At 35.2% G+C, this 19,591-nt stretch overlaps 1 protein-coding gene across 2 annotated transcripts in view; it reads left to right on the top strand.

Annotated features, from left to right (window-relative positions):
• The window catches only part of piezo2b (piezo-type mechanosensitive ion channel component 2b), a 117,104-nt gene that overhangs the window by 37,554 nt on the left and 59,959 nt on the right, over positions 1 to 19,591 (top strand). Inside the window, exons 6-11 of one of the 2 annotated variants that reach the window (XM_087810878.1) lie at positions 2,582 to 2,858; positions 2,918 to 3,131; positions 9,942 to 10,116; positions 14,857 to 14,976; positions 17,103 to 17,138; positions 18,458 to 18,572. In XM_087810878.1, the coding sequence (XP_087667004.1) occupies positions 2,582 to 2,858; positions 2,918 to 3,131; positions 9,942 to 10,116; positions 14,857 to 14,976; positions 17,103 to 17,138; positions 18,458 to 18,572 (937 nt within the window). The remainder of the gene's footprint in view (positions 1 to 2,581; positions 2,859 to 2,917; positions 3,132 to 9,941; positions 10,117 to 14,856; positions 14,977 to 17,102; positions 17,139 to 18,457; positions 18,573 to 19,591) is intronic. The other variant, XM_087810877.1, reaches the window with a different exon arrangement.

Raw genomic sequence — 19,591 nt, forward strand, 5'->3', positions numbered from 1 at the left:
CCACTCTGCTGTGATTGGTCAAACATGGAGGTTTGTCACCGTGTGTCATCAATCCCAGAAGTCTCCACCTCCAAGGGTCTCTTTGTATAAACAAAGCGGGCATAATTACAGCTGGCTGGAGGAGGAGTGAAGCCATTATTACGTCGTAATGGCTCTCGTAACCTCTCGTTCGCCCAGATTTCAGACAAACCTTATTAAGTAATAAGTTGAAACATGGTCATGATGAGGAACTTACTTTACTTGGAGTGAAAAACTTCAACATTTTAAACATACGAATCAGGAGAGTTGACCTTTAACCTTTCAGTGTTGGTTGTTGAGTTGGTCATACATTTCATTTATTTATTTTGTATTTTAAAGAGTCTTAAAAAGTCTTTAATTTAACTTAAATTAAGCTGTAGAAACAGTTTTTAGAATCCAGAGTCAAATCTTTTTTTCTTATACTTTCAAAATAAGACGACGGTACAATTCTGTCTCTGATCTGCTATTTTGACTTTCCACTAACTTTAGACCCCCCGGTAGACTGACCTACTTTTTTAGATACATTTGCAGGAGGTGGGATATTGCCGAAATCCTTTAGACGTTTACGTCGCAGGAAACACAAAAGATATATTTACCAAACTGTCCACAACAGGATATGGTTCTTGGAGGCTCAATATTTGGTAATAATCTTTAATAATGTTTTTTCTTGAGTCACGTGGCTTCAGGAACAGAAGCTCGGTCATCAATGAGAGATCTTGAGTAGAACCAGTGCTGGTTTCGACCCGTCACTCAAAAATAATCCAACCTTTTTTTCCATAACTGCAGCGCAGGGACACTTTTGTGGAAACGTTCCATCGGAATTTTCGGTCCATTCCAGCAGAACAGCGAGTGAACGTCTGCTGCCATTTAACGACCGCAGCTCGACATGAAATGTTTACAAAACATTTCCTAACTAATCGAGACGTTTGCCGTAAACTTATCGAGCGGCAAAACACTTTCTGTCCGTGTTGACTTTTTCCAGTTTTCACGGAATCACAAAAACACTCAATTTCTTACGTTAACAATGACCTTCATTGTCTTTTATTGTGATAAATCTCACGTATTTTCATCAATACATCACCAGATGTTCCTTGTGTTCTGTGTTTCTGGTGCATTTAATATTTAATGTAGCAGAACTTTTGTCTTTATTGCTTTATTGCTAATCATTGCTTTACTTTTTCTTCTTAGAAACAAGAGTCATTGACCTGTAATGTAGCGTAAACACGAGAATTCCTTTTCAGGATGTTTTTAAAACCATCTAAAATAAACATAAATTCACTTTTTTTTAATGAGGATTCTTATACTTATACTACTTATACTACTTATTCTTATAATTACTATCATGGTGAAGCAGTTTTCAGCACCAAGGAGAGCTCTGGGACTTTGTCGCTCACTACCTGCATATTGTATTGAACGCTTGAATTTACGTTTCAAATGTTAAAACAAATGTATTAACTTACATTTATTTTTAAAAACAATTTATTTCAATCATTTCTTCATTAAAACAATGAATTTTCCTTCTTTTTTAGAATTATTTTCTAAATAAAATCTAATAAATTCAAAACTAATCATTTATTTAACACATAGTTTCTTATTCTAGTTCCAATAATTCAAAAATAAAAGCTCTAAATTAAATGTTTTTCTGTTTGTAGCCTTTTAAATTCAATATAAATATGTATATGGTACCACCTTAACTACTGAATGTAAATTGCTAGGAATTAAAAAATGTTAAATTTAGAAAATGTATTTGAAATATTGAATTGAGTATATTAGATTAAGAAACTTCTGCCAGTGTTGTAAACACAACATAGGATTTTTTTGTTGTGGTGACTTCATGTTTCAAATCTTAAAACCCCACTAAGCATTACATTTTTATTTTTAAGTATTTAATTCAATCATTTCTTTATTGAAACATTGAATTTTGTTTGGAAAAAAATAAAAAAATAATCCAAAAAATGCATTTTTTTTAAAATTATTATTATATATTTTTTTATTTGGAGCCTTTTAAATTCAATATAAAGATTTTGGTTTAATAGTATCACTTTAAATACTAAATGTGAAAGGCTAGGAATTAAAGAAATATTTAATTTAGAGAATGTATTTTTTAATTATTGGAATTATCAGAATAAGTAACTTTTATTTTCTGTATTGTAAACACAACACTTTGTCGTGGCAGTATTTCTCTCGTGTTGAAACTTTAAATATGATTTATTAAGCATTTATTCATTATTATTTTTAATTATTTTATTAAAAAATGTCTTTATTAAAACCTTGAATAATCTTCTTTTCTGAAGATAAAAATTTAATTAAAAAATAGTGGAAAAAAATAAATCAAAAGTAAGGATACACACAGAGTTTAATATTCAAATTTCCATAATTATTATTTTTACACTAAACACTACATTACACACATTTTACGTGAAATGAACGTGAAAACATTATGAACATTTTGATAATTTCTATTAAATTATTCAATAAAAACTCTTTAAAAAAAAAATCAAAAACTTTTGACATTTGAAACGGTCAGTATTCTGATGACATCTTTCCATGTCACTCATCTCAGGACGAAGAGGAGAAGCTGAGTCTGGACGACAACATCCTGCTGGAGGAGGACTTCGAGGCCGGCTACGAGGCCGGAGAGGACGAGGAGGACGAAGAGTTCGAGGGGGACGAGGACGAGGAGGACGAGGAGGAGGATGAGGAGGAGGAGGCGAAGGAGAGCACGAAGAGGAAGGTGCTTCGGATCGTGGCGGAGGTCGTGTCCAAAGGGAAGGAGATCATCGGGAACTTGATCACCACGGCCGGGAAGGTGGTGGTCACCATCTTGTTGGGGGCGACAGGTGAGCGAGGACGCGATCAAACTCGTGGTGAACCTCAAAGTGACGCCTTCTTCCCGCAGGTATGATGCTGCCCTCGCTGACCTCGGCCGTCTACTTCTCCATCTTCCTCTTCCTGTGCACCTGGTGGTCCTTGTGCCGGACCTTCAGCACCCTCATCTTCAGCTGCATGTGCGTCCTCATGGCCATCTTCAGCGCCGGACACCTGATCGTCCTCTACCTCTACCAGTTCCAGTTCTTCCAGGAGTCCATCTCCCCTGACGACGACTTCATCAGGTCAGTCCAGAGCCGCTCTTGAAGTCTTGATTCCTGCAGACATGACTAGTCGAACTCAGAGGATTCACTTGAACTGTTGGACATAATCTCCACCAGTGGATCAAACTTTAAGGCACACTATACACTTGACACATTTACAAATAACTTCTGGACTTTTATGGTGGACCCGTTGAGTAAGTACTCATGTGTTTTTAACTTCTTAATCTCACCCCCTCTCAGTGAACTCATCCCTGCAGCTGCCTGGGTTAGAGTTGTTATTTATTACCGTCATAATTTATTGCTTTTATGAACTTGTCAATGTGACTCATGCAAAGGTGAACTATATCTCTGTTTAGATCAGCGTTAACGTTGGCGGATCTTTATTTAAAAGCCCCTACTTTGCAGACAACTCTCTGCTCTCTCAAGCCCCTCCACCTTTTCTCTGAAGCCCCTAATTTGCAGACTTCTATCTGCTCTTTCAGGTCCTTCCACACGCTCTCTCAAGACCCTCTAGCCGCTCTCTCAAGCCCCTACTTTGGGGACATATATGTGCTCTTTAAAGCCCCTCTAGCCGCTCTCTCAAGCCCCTACTTTGAAGACAGATATCTGCCCTATAAAGCCCCTCTATCTGCTCTCTCAAGCCCCTACTTTGAAGACAGATATCTGCCCTATAAAGCCCCTCTAGCTGCTCTCTCAAGCCCCTACTTTGCGGACAGATATCTACTCTATAAAGCCCCTCTAGCTGCTCTCTGAAGCCCCTACTTTGAAGACAGATATCTGCCCTATAAAGCCCCTCTAGCTGCTCTCTCAAGCCCCTACTTTGCGGACATATATCTGCTCTTTAAAGCCCCTCTAGCTGCTCTCTGAAGCCCCTACTTTGAAGACAGATATCTGCCCTATAAAGCCCCTCTAGCTGCTCTCTCAAGCCCCTACTTTGCGGACATATATCTGCTCTTTAAAGCCCCTCTAGCTGCTCTCTGAAGCCCCTACTTTGAAGACAGATATCTGCCCTATAAAGCCCCTCTATCTGCTCTCTCAAGCCCCTACTTTGCGGACAGATATCTGCTCTATAAAGCCCCCTAGCTGCTCTCTCAAGCCCCTACTTTGAAGACAGATATCTGCTCTATAAAGCCCCCTAGCTGCTCTCTCAAGCCCCTACTTTGAAGACAGATATCTGCCCTATAAAGCCCCTCTATCTGCTCTCTCAAGCCCCTACTTTGCGGACAGATATCTGCTCTATAAAGCCCCCTAGCTGCTCTCTCAAGCCCCTACTTTGAAGACAGATATCTGCCCTATAAAGCCCCTCTAGCTGCTCTCTCAAGCCCCTGCTTTGAGCAGCTGAGACATTTCTGAGTCACTTCTATAGAGATTTGCTCCCACGGACAGTTTAAAAGAAAACAAGAAATCCTGAGTGAACTCATCTGCTGAGCCATCAACTGTATTTATTCTGGCGGAGGCAAGTTTGTTTAAAAGATAATAAATATTTACTATTGTTGCAAACAAGAAGGTGCCGAAAAAGGCGAAGCTGTGGATCACCGCAGGTCAATACCATCATCAGCCGAGCTTTTAGTCGCCGCACTACAAACAGCTGTTTCATTATGCATGAAGAAGCCGACGAGCTGCTATCAAATCCGTAGCGATCGTCCGTCTGTGGTGGAGTAAAAAAAAAAACCTCATGCCAACCTTCATTATTCACATCACTCCGCTGCGGAATGTCAAGAATGTTCACCAGCAAGAAATCCACCGCTGGAGTGTTTGCACAAACAGGTTTTCTGTCACCGCTGGATGGATGTGTTTATCCAGATGTGATGCTCTCTAATTAGATCTCGCTTCGAACCCAACTCTCGTGGGCTCGTGTTTACACCGGCGGAGCCGCAAGTTTAGCATCTTGTCAGGGTTTTTAATCAGCCGTGACTTCCACCTCCGTCCTCCTGTAGGCATCTCAAGATGGATCTTAGTAGACCTGTTGCAGGAACCCTCTGAGATGGAGGTAAGACTCAGTCACAGGAGCTCCTTTTAAACTCTGGGTCTCTTTTGAATTTAACAGTCTTTTACAGTATCTAACATTAAATTCTAGGGGTGTTAGAAAATATAGACATTCTTTTCCATGATCCTGTATCGATATTCAAGACCACTGTACTGAAGTGTTCTTAGTAATGTTTGTGTAAAATATATATATACATATATATATTATTTTTTTGCAATTAACATACAAATGTTTACGCTGTTTGTTCATTTTTCTGCTGCAATAAAACTTCCGACAGCTAGACGGCGGCAGTCATTCCGTCCTAAAGAAACAATTAAATCCAGCGAGATATTGGCTATGACTGAGGATGAGAGGATACAGTGACTCCAGCAGCTTTTAAAGCTGATGTATTTTGGTTTGAAAACAAAAGAAAGCCGTTACGACTTTGTTAAGGGTCATGTGGTCTGTAAATACTACAAATATATCTTTTATCACTACAGTATCACAATATATCGCAATATATCAAATTGTCCTATAGAGGTCCTTTAATGCTTTGCAGTCAATCATTTTTGTCATAGCAACATGGATGTATGAATTCAAATACAGTATTGTTGAATTGTTTGTTTACAGTTCAAATAAATCAACTGTGAACCTATCTCAAAAATTAAACTTGTATAACAGTCATTACGGTAGTACGCAAAAACAGACTATATACAGTATATATACATTATATATATGTTTACACATATTTATATATATGTATGAAGGATTAACGGTTTATGAAAGTGAGAAATAAGGGATTTACTATAATATTTGGCAACATGACGACAATATGAAACACAAGCAGCAGCAGGGATGAGTTCACTGAGAGGGAGTGAGGGAAAAAAGGGTGTTGTAAATAAAGAGTGGAGTGAGTTATGAAGAGTTTACAGAGTTAGAAAGTGAGTTTGCAAGTGATTTTCACCGTCGTTTGTTTTACATCTTTGAGTCAATAACTATTATAACAAAATATTAGTTTTAGTTCATGAATGTTTCAAGTCCTGCCACAGCAGCTAAAAAAAACCTGAATACTGACTTAAAAAGTAAATGAACGAGCCAAAAGTAAAAATTTGTTTTTGGAAATGTGTCAAATAGTTCAAAATCCTTATCTTGGGCTGATTATTCATGTCTGTTTGCAGTTATTATCACGTTGTAAATTTGACAACTACATTTTTATTCTATTTTTCACTGCCTTAAAATCCTAAAAAAGTGCAATATTGAATGGAAGCCTTGGAGTTTCACCTCCTGCTCAATATCAAAGGACTAATAATGAATATATAGTTACAGTGAATCACCTCAGATCTAAATCTGCTCTTCAATGAAGTCGTCTTGTGTGTGTCCTCGGTTGTCAGTCCCGCATCGATCGCAGTGGTTCTCGTTTGTTCTCCGGACTTCTGTGTGTCAGGATAGAGACTATTTACAGTTGAGGCTGCCTTGGACCGATCCATGTCACCCCCCCATGTCCAGGGTGGCAGATGATAACGACCAGTATTGACCGTTGAAGAAGCTCATTATGGCTGAAGGAGTCGCTTCATTGTTTCACGCCGTGATCCCAGTTATTGTTGTCGACACTTCATCACGGGTCTGAAGGTCAGCGGCGCGTGAAACAAAACATCAGATTAACTACTTTAATTATGTCTTTGTCTTTCTTTACGCTCGTGAAATCCATCACAAGCTTTGTTGACCCTCGTGTGCCCCTCTTGCTCTTTTTTCAGTCAATATAACGCATATAAATATGTTGAGAGTCTAGTACAGGGTTTGTCAAACGCAATCACTCATGTGGAGAATATTACTATCAATCTTAGTCCTGGACAAAAAGTATTGTATCAAAGTGTTTTCTTCATTGTCAGACGCATTCATTAGTGGGTGTGGCTTCAGGGCCTCACAAACTAATACCACAAAGCCTCATGGAGTAATACTTTGGACCTTCGTGGAGTAATACCACCGAGTAATACTTTGGATCTTCCCAAAGTGATACTCCGTAGCCAGACAGAGTAATACCTTGGAGCCTCACAGAGTAATACCTCGGGGCCTCACAGAGTAATATCTCGGAGCCTCACAGAGTAATATCTCGGAGCATCACAGAGTAATACCTCTGAGCCTCACAGAGTAATATCTCGGAGCCTCACAGAGTAATATCTCGGAGCATCACAGAGTAATACCTCTGAGCCTCACAGAGTAATACCTCGGGGCCTCACAGAGTAATATCTTGGAGCCTCACAGAGTAATACCTCAGGGCCTCACAGAGTAATACCTCGAAGCCTCACAGAGTAATACCTCAGAGCCTCACAGAGTAATACCTTTAAGCCTCTCGGAGTAATACCTCGGAGCCTCACAGTGTAATACCTCGGAGCCTCACAGAGTAATACCTTGGAGCCTCACAGAGTAATACCTTGGAGCCTCACAGTGTAATTCCCCGGAGCCTCACAGAGTAATACCTCGGAGCCTCACAGAGTAATACCTCGGAGCCTCACAGAGTAATACCTCGGAGCCTCACAGAGTAATATCTCGGAGTCTCACAGAATAATACCTCGGAGCCTCACAGAGTAATACCTCGGAGCCTCACAGAGTTATACCTCAGAGCCTCACAAAGTAATACCACAGTGCCTACCGGAGTAATACTACAGAGCCTTGTGGAGTAATACTAAGGAACCTTTGCTTTGTAATATTAAGGAGCGTTGCGCAGTAATACTAAGGAGTCTTGCAGAGTAATACTTCCGAGCTTCGTGGACTTATACTTCGGAGCCTTGCATAGTAATACTTCCAAGTTTTAGGGATTAATACTACGAGGCATAAAAACACATTATGACAGAAGTTTGAGCGCTCTGTATCCCATAAAATTGCTTCAAGGTCAGTAAGTAAAACCAGAATTAGTACATAAGACACACTGTCCGTTTTGCGGAAATATAAGAATATATTTGGGAACAGTATGCGTTAAGGTGCCTAGAATTAGAATTGTGTTTCACACAGTCTAAGACGTCATCATACTTAATAAAAATATTTTGCAAAATGTGAAGATGTAGATAAGAACCTTAAACAACTGGGATCCTGAAAATAGCCTGAAGTTGAGAATCTTTCTTCATAAAAAAATTCAATTTATAAAAACCTGCAGAGACGGTTGAGCCGAGCTCACAGGTGAGGACATCAAGCCTCGATCACTCAGCACCGGAGACAATGTGCGACTCTTGGAAAGAAGCTTCCCTTGTGCTGTATCTCTGAGCGTCTGCCAGCGTCTGATAGTTCTTCTCCATGAACGACTCGTTTCATCGTCCGTGTTGACTTTCCACGGCTCTGAGGTATTTCTGTCCTGCCCGGCGTGGAGCACTGAGGCCCAGTGTGATGATGAAAGTCGCACCTCGGCCTCCATGTCCGCACATGTCCGACCCTGCCGCGCTCTCATTGGTCGACGCGCCGACGCACTACCTGCCCTAATTGTTCGTGTTGACAAGCGAGCCGACCTCGCTGTGTAACCGGCGCTGAGTGAGCGAGGACTTGCTTCCACTTCCTGCGACCGGGACTCACAATGGAAGTTCCCCCCTGATGTGACTCAGGGTTTTTCCCGCTTTACACGACGTGCGGCGCTTTTTAAAATCTGTCGCCATTGGTCGGTGAGCTTCCTGTTGTTTCTGCAGACACCAGATGCTACTGGACAAGACAACATGTTGGTGTGAGATAATACAGATACACTGATATATCACGAACATAGTGGTGTGAGATATTACAGATACACTGATATATCACGAACATAGTGGTGTGAGATAATACAGATACACTGATATATCACGATATATTTTTTCCAGATACTGCACGGTATTGATTTATTTTTTCAATACATTCTTTTAAAATAATTATTTTTTAATAGATTTTTGGGATTTATATTTTATTTTCATGATAGTTATCTATTGGTTTATATTTCAATAAAGTGTGTATTTAATAAAAATAATTATATATTTTTATTTGAAATAAACAAAGAAATATTCACGACTTTGTTCTTTTTTCTGTAGCAATTAACCTTTCGGCCACTAGATGGCAGCAGTTATTAGGTCCTTCTTGGCTAGAGGAACAAAGAAACCCCGCGTGATTGTGGCGATGACTGAGGACGAGAGGATACAGTGACTCCTGCAGCTTTTTTAAGCTGCTGGTGTTTGGAAATATTTTGGTTTGAAAACAAATGAAAGCAGTTACGACTTCGTCAAGAGTCATGTGGTCTGTAAATACTGCAACACCAGAGTCCAGTACTCGACAATACTACAAATACTCCAAATAATCTAGATACTTGACAATACTACAAATATGTCCTTGTTCCTACAGAATCAAAGTATATCATATGTTGTCAAGAGTCATGTGGTCTGTAAATATCTGCAACACTAGAGTCAAGTACTTGACAATACTACAAGTACTCAAAGGATTCGACAATACTTCAAATATATCCTTGTTCCTATAGTATCAAAGTATATCCTCTGTTGTCAAGAGTCATGTGGTCTGTAAATTCTGCAACACTAGCGTCAAGTACTTGACAATACTAAAAGTACTCCAAGTACACAAAGGACTCCAAAATACTACAAATATATCCTTGTTCCTACAGTATCATAATATATCGTATGTTGTCAAGAGTCATGTGGTCTGTAAATTCATCAACACCAGAGTCAATTACTCGACAATACTACAAATATACATGCTTGTTACTACAGTATCACTATATATCGTATTATTGCGCCTGTATCATGATACATATTGTATCATCAGATTCCTGTCAATACACACCTTTTCACCATTAAAGTCGATATAAAGTGTTTTCATTCTAACATTTGAATCTTCCTCTGCAGGTACTTCGGTATTACTCCCGTCATCCAGAGCAACTGCCACCACACCTGGAAGCTCATCGTTCACTCCAAGAGACAGTGGAACCACTTCGTGAACCCCATCATGCTGCTGATCCTCTACTACACGCTGGCGACGCTGATCCGCCTCTGGCTGCAGGAGCCCGTCGAGGAGCTGATGGTGAGGACGCCGGTGTAGAGTTGCAGAGAGAGAGACGTCTGTTGTTCGGCCATGATGGACGACGACCATATGTTTGGCTCATCGGCGTTTACACAACAGTGGAGAGATACAAGTGATGAGAACACCACATTACATTTTGTGTTAGGATATAGTATTGTGTAAAATACAAAAGAAAAATAGACACAACATGTACCACGAAAACTTAAAATTCATACATTTATTTCAAAACAAAAGTTAAGGTTCCTTAATGTCTATATTTGACATTTGAATTCATAGTTAAGATTCTGATTTTCGACATACACAAAAATACAAAGTGTTACGGGTGGTTTATTTTATCCAACCGATGCTAGCACTGTTAGCCTAAAGCTAAGCTAGCATGTACACAAATCAGTAGGTTTCAATTTAATTAATTTATATTTGATTTGAATGTTACTTGTTTCTATTAATTATATTTATAAGAGGATTTAAAGGTAAGATATAAGTACTGAAAAATAAAAACTTCTGCTCAAGAGCTTGGCTACTTCAAAAGTTTGAGTCTTAGTAGTTGTTGGATCAAGTTAGCTTCAAAAAGTTTTAGGTAAAACTACACGTCTAACTAACAATTTTTAGACTTTTATATTTTATTTTGAAAACATAATACCGGATCAACTTCAACATTTTAATAATAAAATGTATTAAAATGTGTTTAAATATATATATTTTTAATGAATACTTTATACAAATAGATACAATATGTACCACGAACATGAAATCCATACATTTATTTCAAAACAAAAGTTAAGGTTCCTTAATGTCTATATTTGACATTTGAATTCATAGTTTAGATTCTAATTTTCGACATACACAAAAATACAAAGTTTTACGGGTGGTTAATTTTATCTCACCGATGCTAGCACTGTTAGCCTATAGCTAAGCTAGCATGTAAACAATTCAGTAGGTTTCAATTCAATCAATTTGTATTGGATTTCAATGTTACTTGTTTCTGTTAATTATATTTATTAGAGGATTTTAAGGTTAGATCTAAGTACTGAAAAAAAAGACTTGGCTACTTCAACCGTTTGAGTCTCGGTAGTTGTTGGAACAAGTTAGCCTCAAAAAGTTGTAGGTAAAACTACACGTCTAACTAACAACAATTTTTAGACTTTTATATTTTATTTTGAAAACATATCATACCGGATCAACTTCATTTTAATGAAATGTATTAAAATATATTTAAAGATTTAGTTGTAATGAATACATTATACGTCAATTCTGTGTAGAGAAGTATTCTAGTTACTAAAGTTACTTAAAAGTGGAGATTTCTATTTTAAAATTAGACACAAGAGGCAACTATTCATTAAAAGAACCAATAGTGAACATCAAATTACCTCAACGTGACAGCAGGGGGCAGTAGCATTGCGAAACTTTTGCACAACCCAGTAGAAACCAGTGAAGTGTGCGGTGAAGTGTGTATCCAAACGACAACATTGTGGAGTCCGAATACATGTGTAAATGTTGGGTCCGAGCCGAAGCCTCCTCCCTTGGACTGAAATAGACGGAGATTAAATTAAACATGGCCTCGTGATTCGAGAAACTCCATCGATGCAAGATTCCTGGACGATCGATCTGAGGATGGATCCGTCTGCCGTAACTGATGTGAAACTGGAGACACTGCTGGAGTCATTACGACCCGGTTCTGAAGGAACAGTCTGACCAGGTCCAAGTGTCTCGGACATTTTTATGTAACAATCGTACTTGACGTACTTGTCACAATTAGTGAGTTTTATTTAGAGATAAAGGGTTTACTCTGCTATTAATATGAATTATTTACAACAGATATTAGTTTTAAAATAATTTATTATTAAATCTTCTGTATAGGCGAAGGAATTTCAATATGTTTTTTAATAATATATATTTTAATAATAAAATTAATAATAATAAATACATTATTTTAATATAAAATAGTCTGTATAGGTGACCAAGTTCAATGTTTTTTAATAATATATATTTTAATAATAATAAATAAATAATTTTAATATTAAATAGTCTGTATAGGTGACCAAGTTCAATATGTTTTTTAATAATATATATTTTAATAATAATAATAATAAATAATTTCATATTAAATAGTCTGTTTAGGTGAACAAGTTCAATATGTGTTTTAATAATATATATTTTAATAATAATAAATAAATAATTTTAATATTAAATAGTCTGTAAAGGTGACCAAGTTCAATATGTTTTTTAATAATATATATTTTAATAATAATAATAAATAAATAATTTAATATTAAATAGTCTGTATAGGTGAACAAGTTCAATATGTTTTTTAATAATATATATTTTAATAATAATAAATAAATAATTTTAATATAAAATAGTCTGTAAAGGTGACCAAGTTCAATATGTTTTTTAATACTATATATTTTAATAATAATAATAAATAAATAATTTAATATTAAATAGTCTGTATAGGTGACCAATTGCAATATGTTTTTTAATAATATATATTTTATTAATAATAATAATAATAATAATAATAAATAAATAATTTAATACTAAATAATCTGTAGAGGTGACCAAGTTCAATATGTTTTTTAATAATATATATTTTATTAATAATAATAATAATAATAATAAATAAATAATTTAATACTAAATAATCTGTAGAGGTGACCAAGTTCAATATGTTTTTTAATAATATATATTTTGGTCATTTAAGAATGGAGGCAAAATTGTAGCAAAGGATTGGTCAATAAGATAAAATAAAATAAAATTGAAATACATGCAGTACTGTGCAACACAGCAAATCCTTTTTTTTATTGAAATACTTGAGAAATAAATAAGGACATATTTTGGATAAAAAGGTAGCATTAAGTGTAAATATGATAATAAATTATAACATTTAAAAGATAATTATATATATATTAAATTATAATGTACAATAATAACATTGTAAGTTAAAAAAAAAAAAACTTTTATCCCTAACAGTCAACGAAAGAAGTCATAATAATAATGATGAATAATATACATAATGATAAGTATTGTTTAAAAAGAAGATGATAAAATGGATAAACATTGTATATTTTATGAGAGAATGAAAACGTAAGCAAAGTGTCCAATAATAATGTTAATACTCTTTAAATAAACTACATTTCTGGGGTTTGTTTTAGGTTATTCAACGAAAATGAACATGAATCTTTAGCAGAACGTCTTTGTTGCTTCACTGTCAATCCTGACCCGACCAGAGAGACACTGAAAAAATAATCTGGATCTACTTTGTCTTCCGTCCAAAGTCATTGTTTCTCAACAGATTATTTCACCTCAACTGAAACAATAGTTCAAACGCCTCCGGGGGACAAAATTCCGCCGACCTCGGCGTTATTGGTGTCTCGCTAACATCTCCACATTTGGCCAAAGAAACCGCAGAGAAATGGACTTAAAAGGGCAGAAAATCTTCTCTGGTGTTTTTGTTTTGAAACTCAAGATTCTGAAAAAATCTTGGTTTGAACTTCACGTGTGAAACTCTGGACAAAATCAAAACACCTTCATCAGCATCTGAGCTATAATGGACTCACGGATCTGTGTTTTTATAGTTCCCCGTAAATGTTACAGGGTCGTTGTACACACTATTGATTCCTCCGCCAGAGTGTGTTGCGCCTCCATCGAGACACTGACTGTGACACTTGATGTTGGAGGTGATGGAGGAAGTTTCTAAGTCGAGGTCTAGTCCAAGTCTCCACTGGAGAAATGATGTCGCTCAAGTCTGGGCCTCTGTATTTAAAATGCTGCCTCCACGACCTGAGCCTTGACCAATGGCTGTATGGAAGAAAATCCAGTGTCATAATAATATTCAATTTAATGTTGAGACTTGTTTTATTTTATTTTATTATAGAAACTAAATTCACTCACTTCTTTATTGAACTGTTTAATTTATTTTTTTATTGCTTTTTTTCTATATTGAAAGATTGATATTTTTATTTTTAAATAATAAAAAAATGTGTTTTTAATTATTTTATATTAAATCATCTGCAGTAGTGAAGGAGTTCAGTGTGTTATTGTAATTTAAAAGAAAATAAAAAGTGGCAGTTTATACAGCAAACAGTTGGAAACAATAAAATGAATTTTAAATCTGTGCAAATATTTTTAGTGGATCATTGATTTATTATTCAAAGACTAGTGACATAAATAAGAAAACACGTAGAGTTTTAAATTCTATTTCCAATAATTCAAACATACTTTTTCTAAATTATTATATTCATAATTCTTTAAATTCAACGTAAAAATGTCAGCGTAATGATGCCAACATTTTATATTGAATTTAAAAGGCGACAAACTAAAAAAGACAAAAATTTTGAACTTTTTTTTAGTTATTGGGATTCATATTTAAAGTTATATACAGTATGTAAAAAAACATTCAATTTAAGATATTCACTTTTTTTTCATTTGATCAACCTTTTAATATTCACATTATTTTATGAAATTATTCGATAAAAAAACGAATTAAACCATTATTAAATTAAGTTATTCTGCTCTATTTAAAAAATGTAAAAGAATCTCAGGTTCTAGTTATAAGAAGAACATTTTAAAGTCTATTTTTTAACAAAGAAAACTTTCACATAAATGCTTTAAACTTGCCGTTATTTAACCTTGGCTATAGTTCAAGACACTTGTGTGTTAAAGCCTCCAGAACGGTGTCTTCAACTCGTGTCCGACTTCAAAGTCGTTGAGGGAGGATCACGACTATCTCTGTTGTTTCAGGACCAGAAGGATGACGACATGTGCGAGGAGGAGGATCTGGACGGAAACAGAACAAACCACTCGGCCAACAGGAAGCGGCAGCTGTGGTGGGAATCTCGGCGAGGAACGGACGAGAAAAACGTACGTCTCACGGTATCGATCTCTGCCAACGCCGTGTTTACTGTCCAACGCTCGCTCCAGGATGATGTGTGGCCTCGTAGAGAATGAGATTAACTCGTCATTTACCGACGTCATGTTCTAGTCAAGCTTCAGTAGAGCTGAAATCACTTCTTTACCATCTGTACATGAAACTGTTACAATTTGAACTTGTTTTCAAGAATTTTCTGGCCTTGTCTTACGTGGAATCTTAATCCATTGTCATCGTACATATCATTTATTAGGTTGGGTTACCTACTGCGCCCCCTAGTTGTAACAAAAGATGGTGATCAGTGTATCCTATGGTAAACCACCAACAGCCGTTATATTTACTGCCCCAAAAAAACATTTTACAGCCACACTTAGGATCATATAATCGTAACTCCTCATGTTATATTAGGACTGACGAACCTCTCTAGATGCTAACAACCTCGATGGGTTTTACTACGACCCACATGTTGATCTCAACTCCCTAATAGTTGCCTTCTCCAACCTTAGATACACATATACTGTATTTATTTTAACCTAAATATGTCCAAACATCAGCTTTAAAAGCTGCTGGAGTCACTGTATCATCTTGTCCTCAGTCGTAACTGCCTTCATCTGTTTTGAAACCATAATATCTCCAATTATCAGGTTTAAAAGCTCAAGGAGTCACTGTATTCTCTTGTCCTCAGTTGTAACTGCTTTCATTTGTTTTCAAACCAAAATATGTCCAGACATCAGCTTTAAAAGCTGCTAGAGTCCACTGTATCCTCTCGTCCTTAGTTGTAACTGCTTTCATTTGTTTTGAAACCATATGTCCAAACATCAGCTTTAAAAGCTGCTGGAGTCACTGTATCCTCTCGTCCTCAGTCGTAACTGCTTTCATTTGTTTTCAAACCAAAATATGTCCAGACATCAGCTTTAAAAGCTGCTGGAGTCACTGTATCCTCTCGTCCTCAGTCGTAACTGCTTTCATTTGTTTTCAAACCAAAATATGTCCAAACATCAGCTTTAAAAGCTGCTAGAGTCCACTGTATCCTCTCGTCCTTAGTTGTAACTGCTTTCATTTGTTTTCAAACCAAAATATGTCCAAAATCAGCTTTAAAAGCTGCTGGAGTCACTGTATCCTCTCGTCCTCAGTCGTAACTGCTTTCATTTGTTTTCAAACCAAAATATGTCCAAACATCAGCTTTAAAAGCTGCTGGAGTCACTGTATCCTCTCGTCCTTAGTTGTAAGGAAACCATATGTCCAAACATCAGCTTTAAAAGCTGCTGGAGTCACTGTATCCTCTCGTCCTCAGTTGTTACTGCTTTCATTTGTTTTTAAACAAAAATATGTCCAAACATCAGCTTTAAAAGCTGCTGGAGTCCACTGTATCCTCTCGTCCCCAGTCGTAACTGCTTTCATTTGTTTTTAAACAAAAACATGTCCAAACATCAGCTTTAAAAGCTGCTGGAGTCCAAATGTATCCTCTCGTCCCCAGTTGTCGCCTGGATCTTGCGGGATTTCATTGTTCCTTTAGATGCGAAGGACGTAATGACTGCTGCCATCTAGTGGCCAGAAGTTAAATATAACAATGTTGAATATCAAAACACTATCGTGGAAAAGAAAATAGATATTTATGTGTACTGATATTTTCTATTCATGATGCGATGCAGGTCATGATACAGGGTCAACAATACGATATATAGTGATACTGTAGTAACAAGGATATATGTCTAGTATTGTCGAGTACTTGACTCTGATGTTGTAGTATTTACAGACCACATGCGAAGTCGTAACTGCTTTCATTAGTTTTTAAACAAAAATATGTCCAAACATCAGCTTTAAAAGTGGCTGGAGTCCACTGTATCCTCTCGTCCTCAGCCAAGAATAATATTATGGTAATGTGTAAAGTGACCCGAAAATGTCCCCTGAGAAGAAAAATGCGTTAGAAGCTGATTTCAAATTCAAGTATGTCCTTCATTTGAACATTTGAATGTTCTACTACTGTTGCTAAACCACATCTTAAAAACATCAAGCGTGACACTGCCTTGCTCAAAGGCCCCGAGGCACAGAATCCTCCAGGGCCACCGTAAGTGAGGGTTTCATGCCTTGTCTGCTCTTCTCTCCTCCTGCTGCACAGCTGCTCTCCACCCAGGACGGCATGAGTACGACGGAGGTGATCCAGAGTCTTTTCAACCTCTTGATTCACTGCAGAGTGCTTTTCACACGAGCGCCCGTAGATCACAGACTTTTACAAGATAAACCTTTGTTTCTGCTCGTCACCAATCTGAGCCTGAAAGTAAACGCTTTTGACGCTCCGGATAAAACCAGTGCATCTGAATAGAGCTTCTTTAGAACCAATGCAATTAAAATGTATTTGTTTTAGTATTTATTTTTATTAAAATACCACAAATCTTTTTACTGAAAAATTGAATGTATTTTATTTTTAAATATAATATAATAATAATAATATAATAATCACCTATTTTATTGAATTAAAAAAAAAATATATATTATAAAATAAGAATCGTAAATATTTTTTTCATCGATAATAATGCTATCATGTCTTCACGTTTAATAAAACCCTAGAAAAACAATATTTTCTTAAATATTGTGAATATTAAAACATAACTTAATAGTTCTGGTTTCTCGTTATGATCTCTTAATAAAATATTTTTCTTTTGACTTTAATCTCGTATTAAATATTTTCATTTAACTTTAATCTCGTATTAAATATTTTCCTTTATCTTAATCTCGTGATAAATTATTTAACTTTGACTTTAATCTCGTAATAAACTATTTTACTTTGAGTTAAATCTGGTAATAAATATTTGCCTTTGACTTTAATAACATAATTAATATTTTCTTTCGACTTTAACCTTGTAATGAATATTTTACTTCGACTTTAATCTTGTAATAAAATATTTTACTTTGACTTTAATCTTGTAATAAAATATTTAACTTCGACTTTAATCTCGTAATAAAATATTTTCCTTTGAATTTTATCTCGTAATAAATATTTTACTTCGACTTTAATCTCATAATAAAATATTTTCCTTTGAATTTTATCTCGTAATAAATATTTTACTTTGACTTTAATATCATAATAAAGTATTTTTCTTGATTTTATTCTCGATACTTAATCTCGTCATAAATACTTTGGCCCTCGTACTCAGTCTTAATATATTGATAAAGTTATTATAAAATAAATTGTAATTTATTGTAATATAAATATAAAATTTGATAATTGAACAAAGGATTTTAAAAGTAATTAAAATACGTCGGAACATTTAATACATGAACACAAGAATATTTTCTTGTAAGGAGCAGAAAGTGTGAAAAGTAAAGCAGTTTCTCTCTGAACTTCAAAGCCAAACTTCACTAAAACAATAGTTCGGCTTTGAACGACAGTTCTGTGCACACGTGTCACGTGACTCTCTAGACGTGTTTCCATTGGTCGAACGTTGTCTGTAAGTCTCTGCTGACGATCGACAGGCGGTGCCGACTTTAAACGGGACGTCGTTCGACTACGTCACGGATAACGGACCCGTGGTTCTGGACTTCTACTCCACGCCGCAGTACAAGATGGACACGCCCAGCGACTTCCCAGGTCAGTTTGATCAATACTTTAAATTGTTTTGAAATTAGGAAATATTGTAAAACACATAAATAATCCTAAATATTTTTGACGTTATTTGAAGTCGTAACAAATGTATTTCTTTCTTTCTATGTCAATCATTTTATATCATGAGTAAAAAGTTTTAAAATGTAAATACACGACAAAAACTCACACTGAGATATAAAGAAAAATGTAATTAATACAGAATAAGAAACACAGTTGGATCAGGAGGGAAAATATTATGGAAGTATTTGAGTGACATTAGAATAATGATGCTTGAATTCATGTTTCAAATGTTGAATCTTTGATTTTTTGATTTTTTTTCCTAATTGAAGTAGTTTTTTTAAGCATTGAAATACTTTTTTAAATAGTTAAATTACAAAATACTAGCATTGTTATACCAAACCTTGTTTAGATTGAATTTAATGAGGTAAAAAATATGTGGAATTCTAAAGTGTTTTTTTATATATATATTATTGCAATTAGAATATACATTTCTATGTACAAACAATCCATTAATAATACAAATGTAAAATAAATAAAATATAAAAATAAAATAAAATGTAAAAATAAAATATAAATTGTAAACTATAGAAAGAATATTAAATATAAAATAAAAATATCTAAAATATTTAAAAAAAATTAAAATAAAAAATAAAAAATAAATGTAAATGTAATAAATAAATAAAAAAATAAAAAAAATAAATGTAAAATATGAAATACATTTTTTTAAATATTAAAATAAAATATTAAAAAAGTATATACTGTATAAATGTTAAATATTAAATATTAAGCTTTAAACAATTAACATGGATCATTAAATATTATGACATTTAGGTAAAAACAAATGAAACCTTTCAATACATCAATTATTAAATTAAATAGTAAAAATAATCAATTTAAATGCTTAAAAAAAGCTATTAAATGCTTTAGGAAAAACAAATATTCTGATGACACTCATTTATTCCCTAATGTAGTTTATTAAGTCAAACATTGATCATCTCTTTACG

Source organism: Callionymus lyra, chromosome 16, assembly GCF_982586985.1.
Source record: "Callionymus lyra chromosome 16, fCalLyr1.hap1.1, whole genome shotgun sequence".
NCBI classification, from domain to species: domain Eukaryota; kingdom Metazoa; phylum Chordata; class Actinopteri; order Syngnathiformes; family Callionymidae; genus Callionymus; species Callionymus lyra.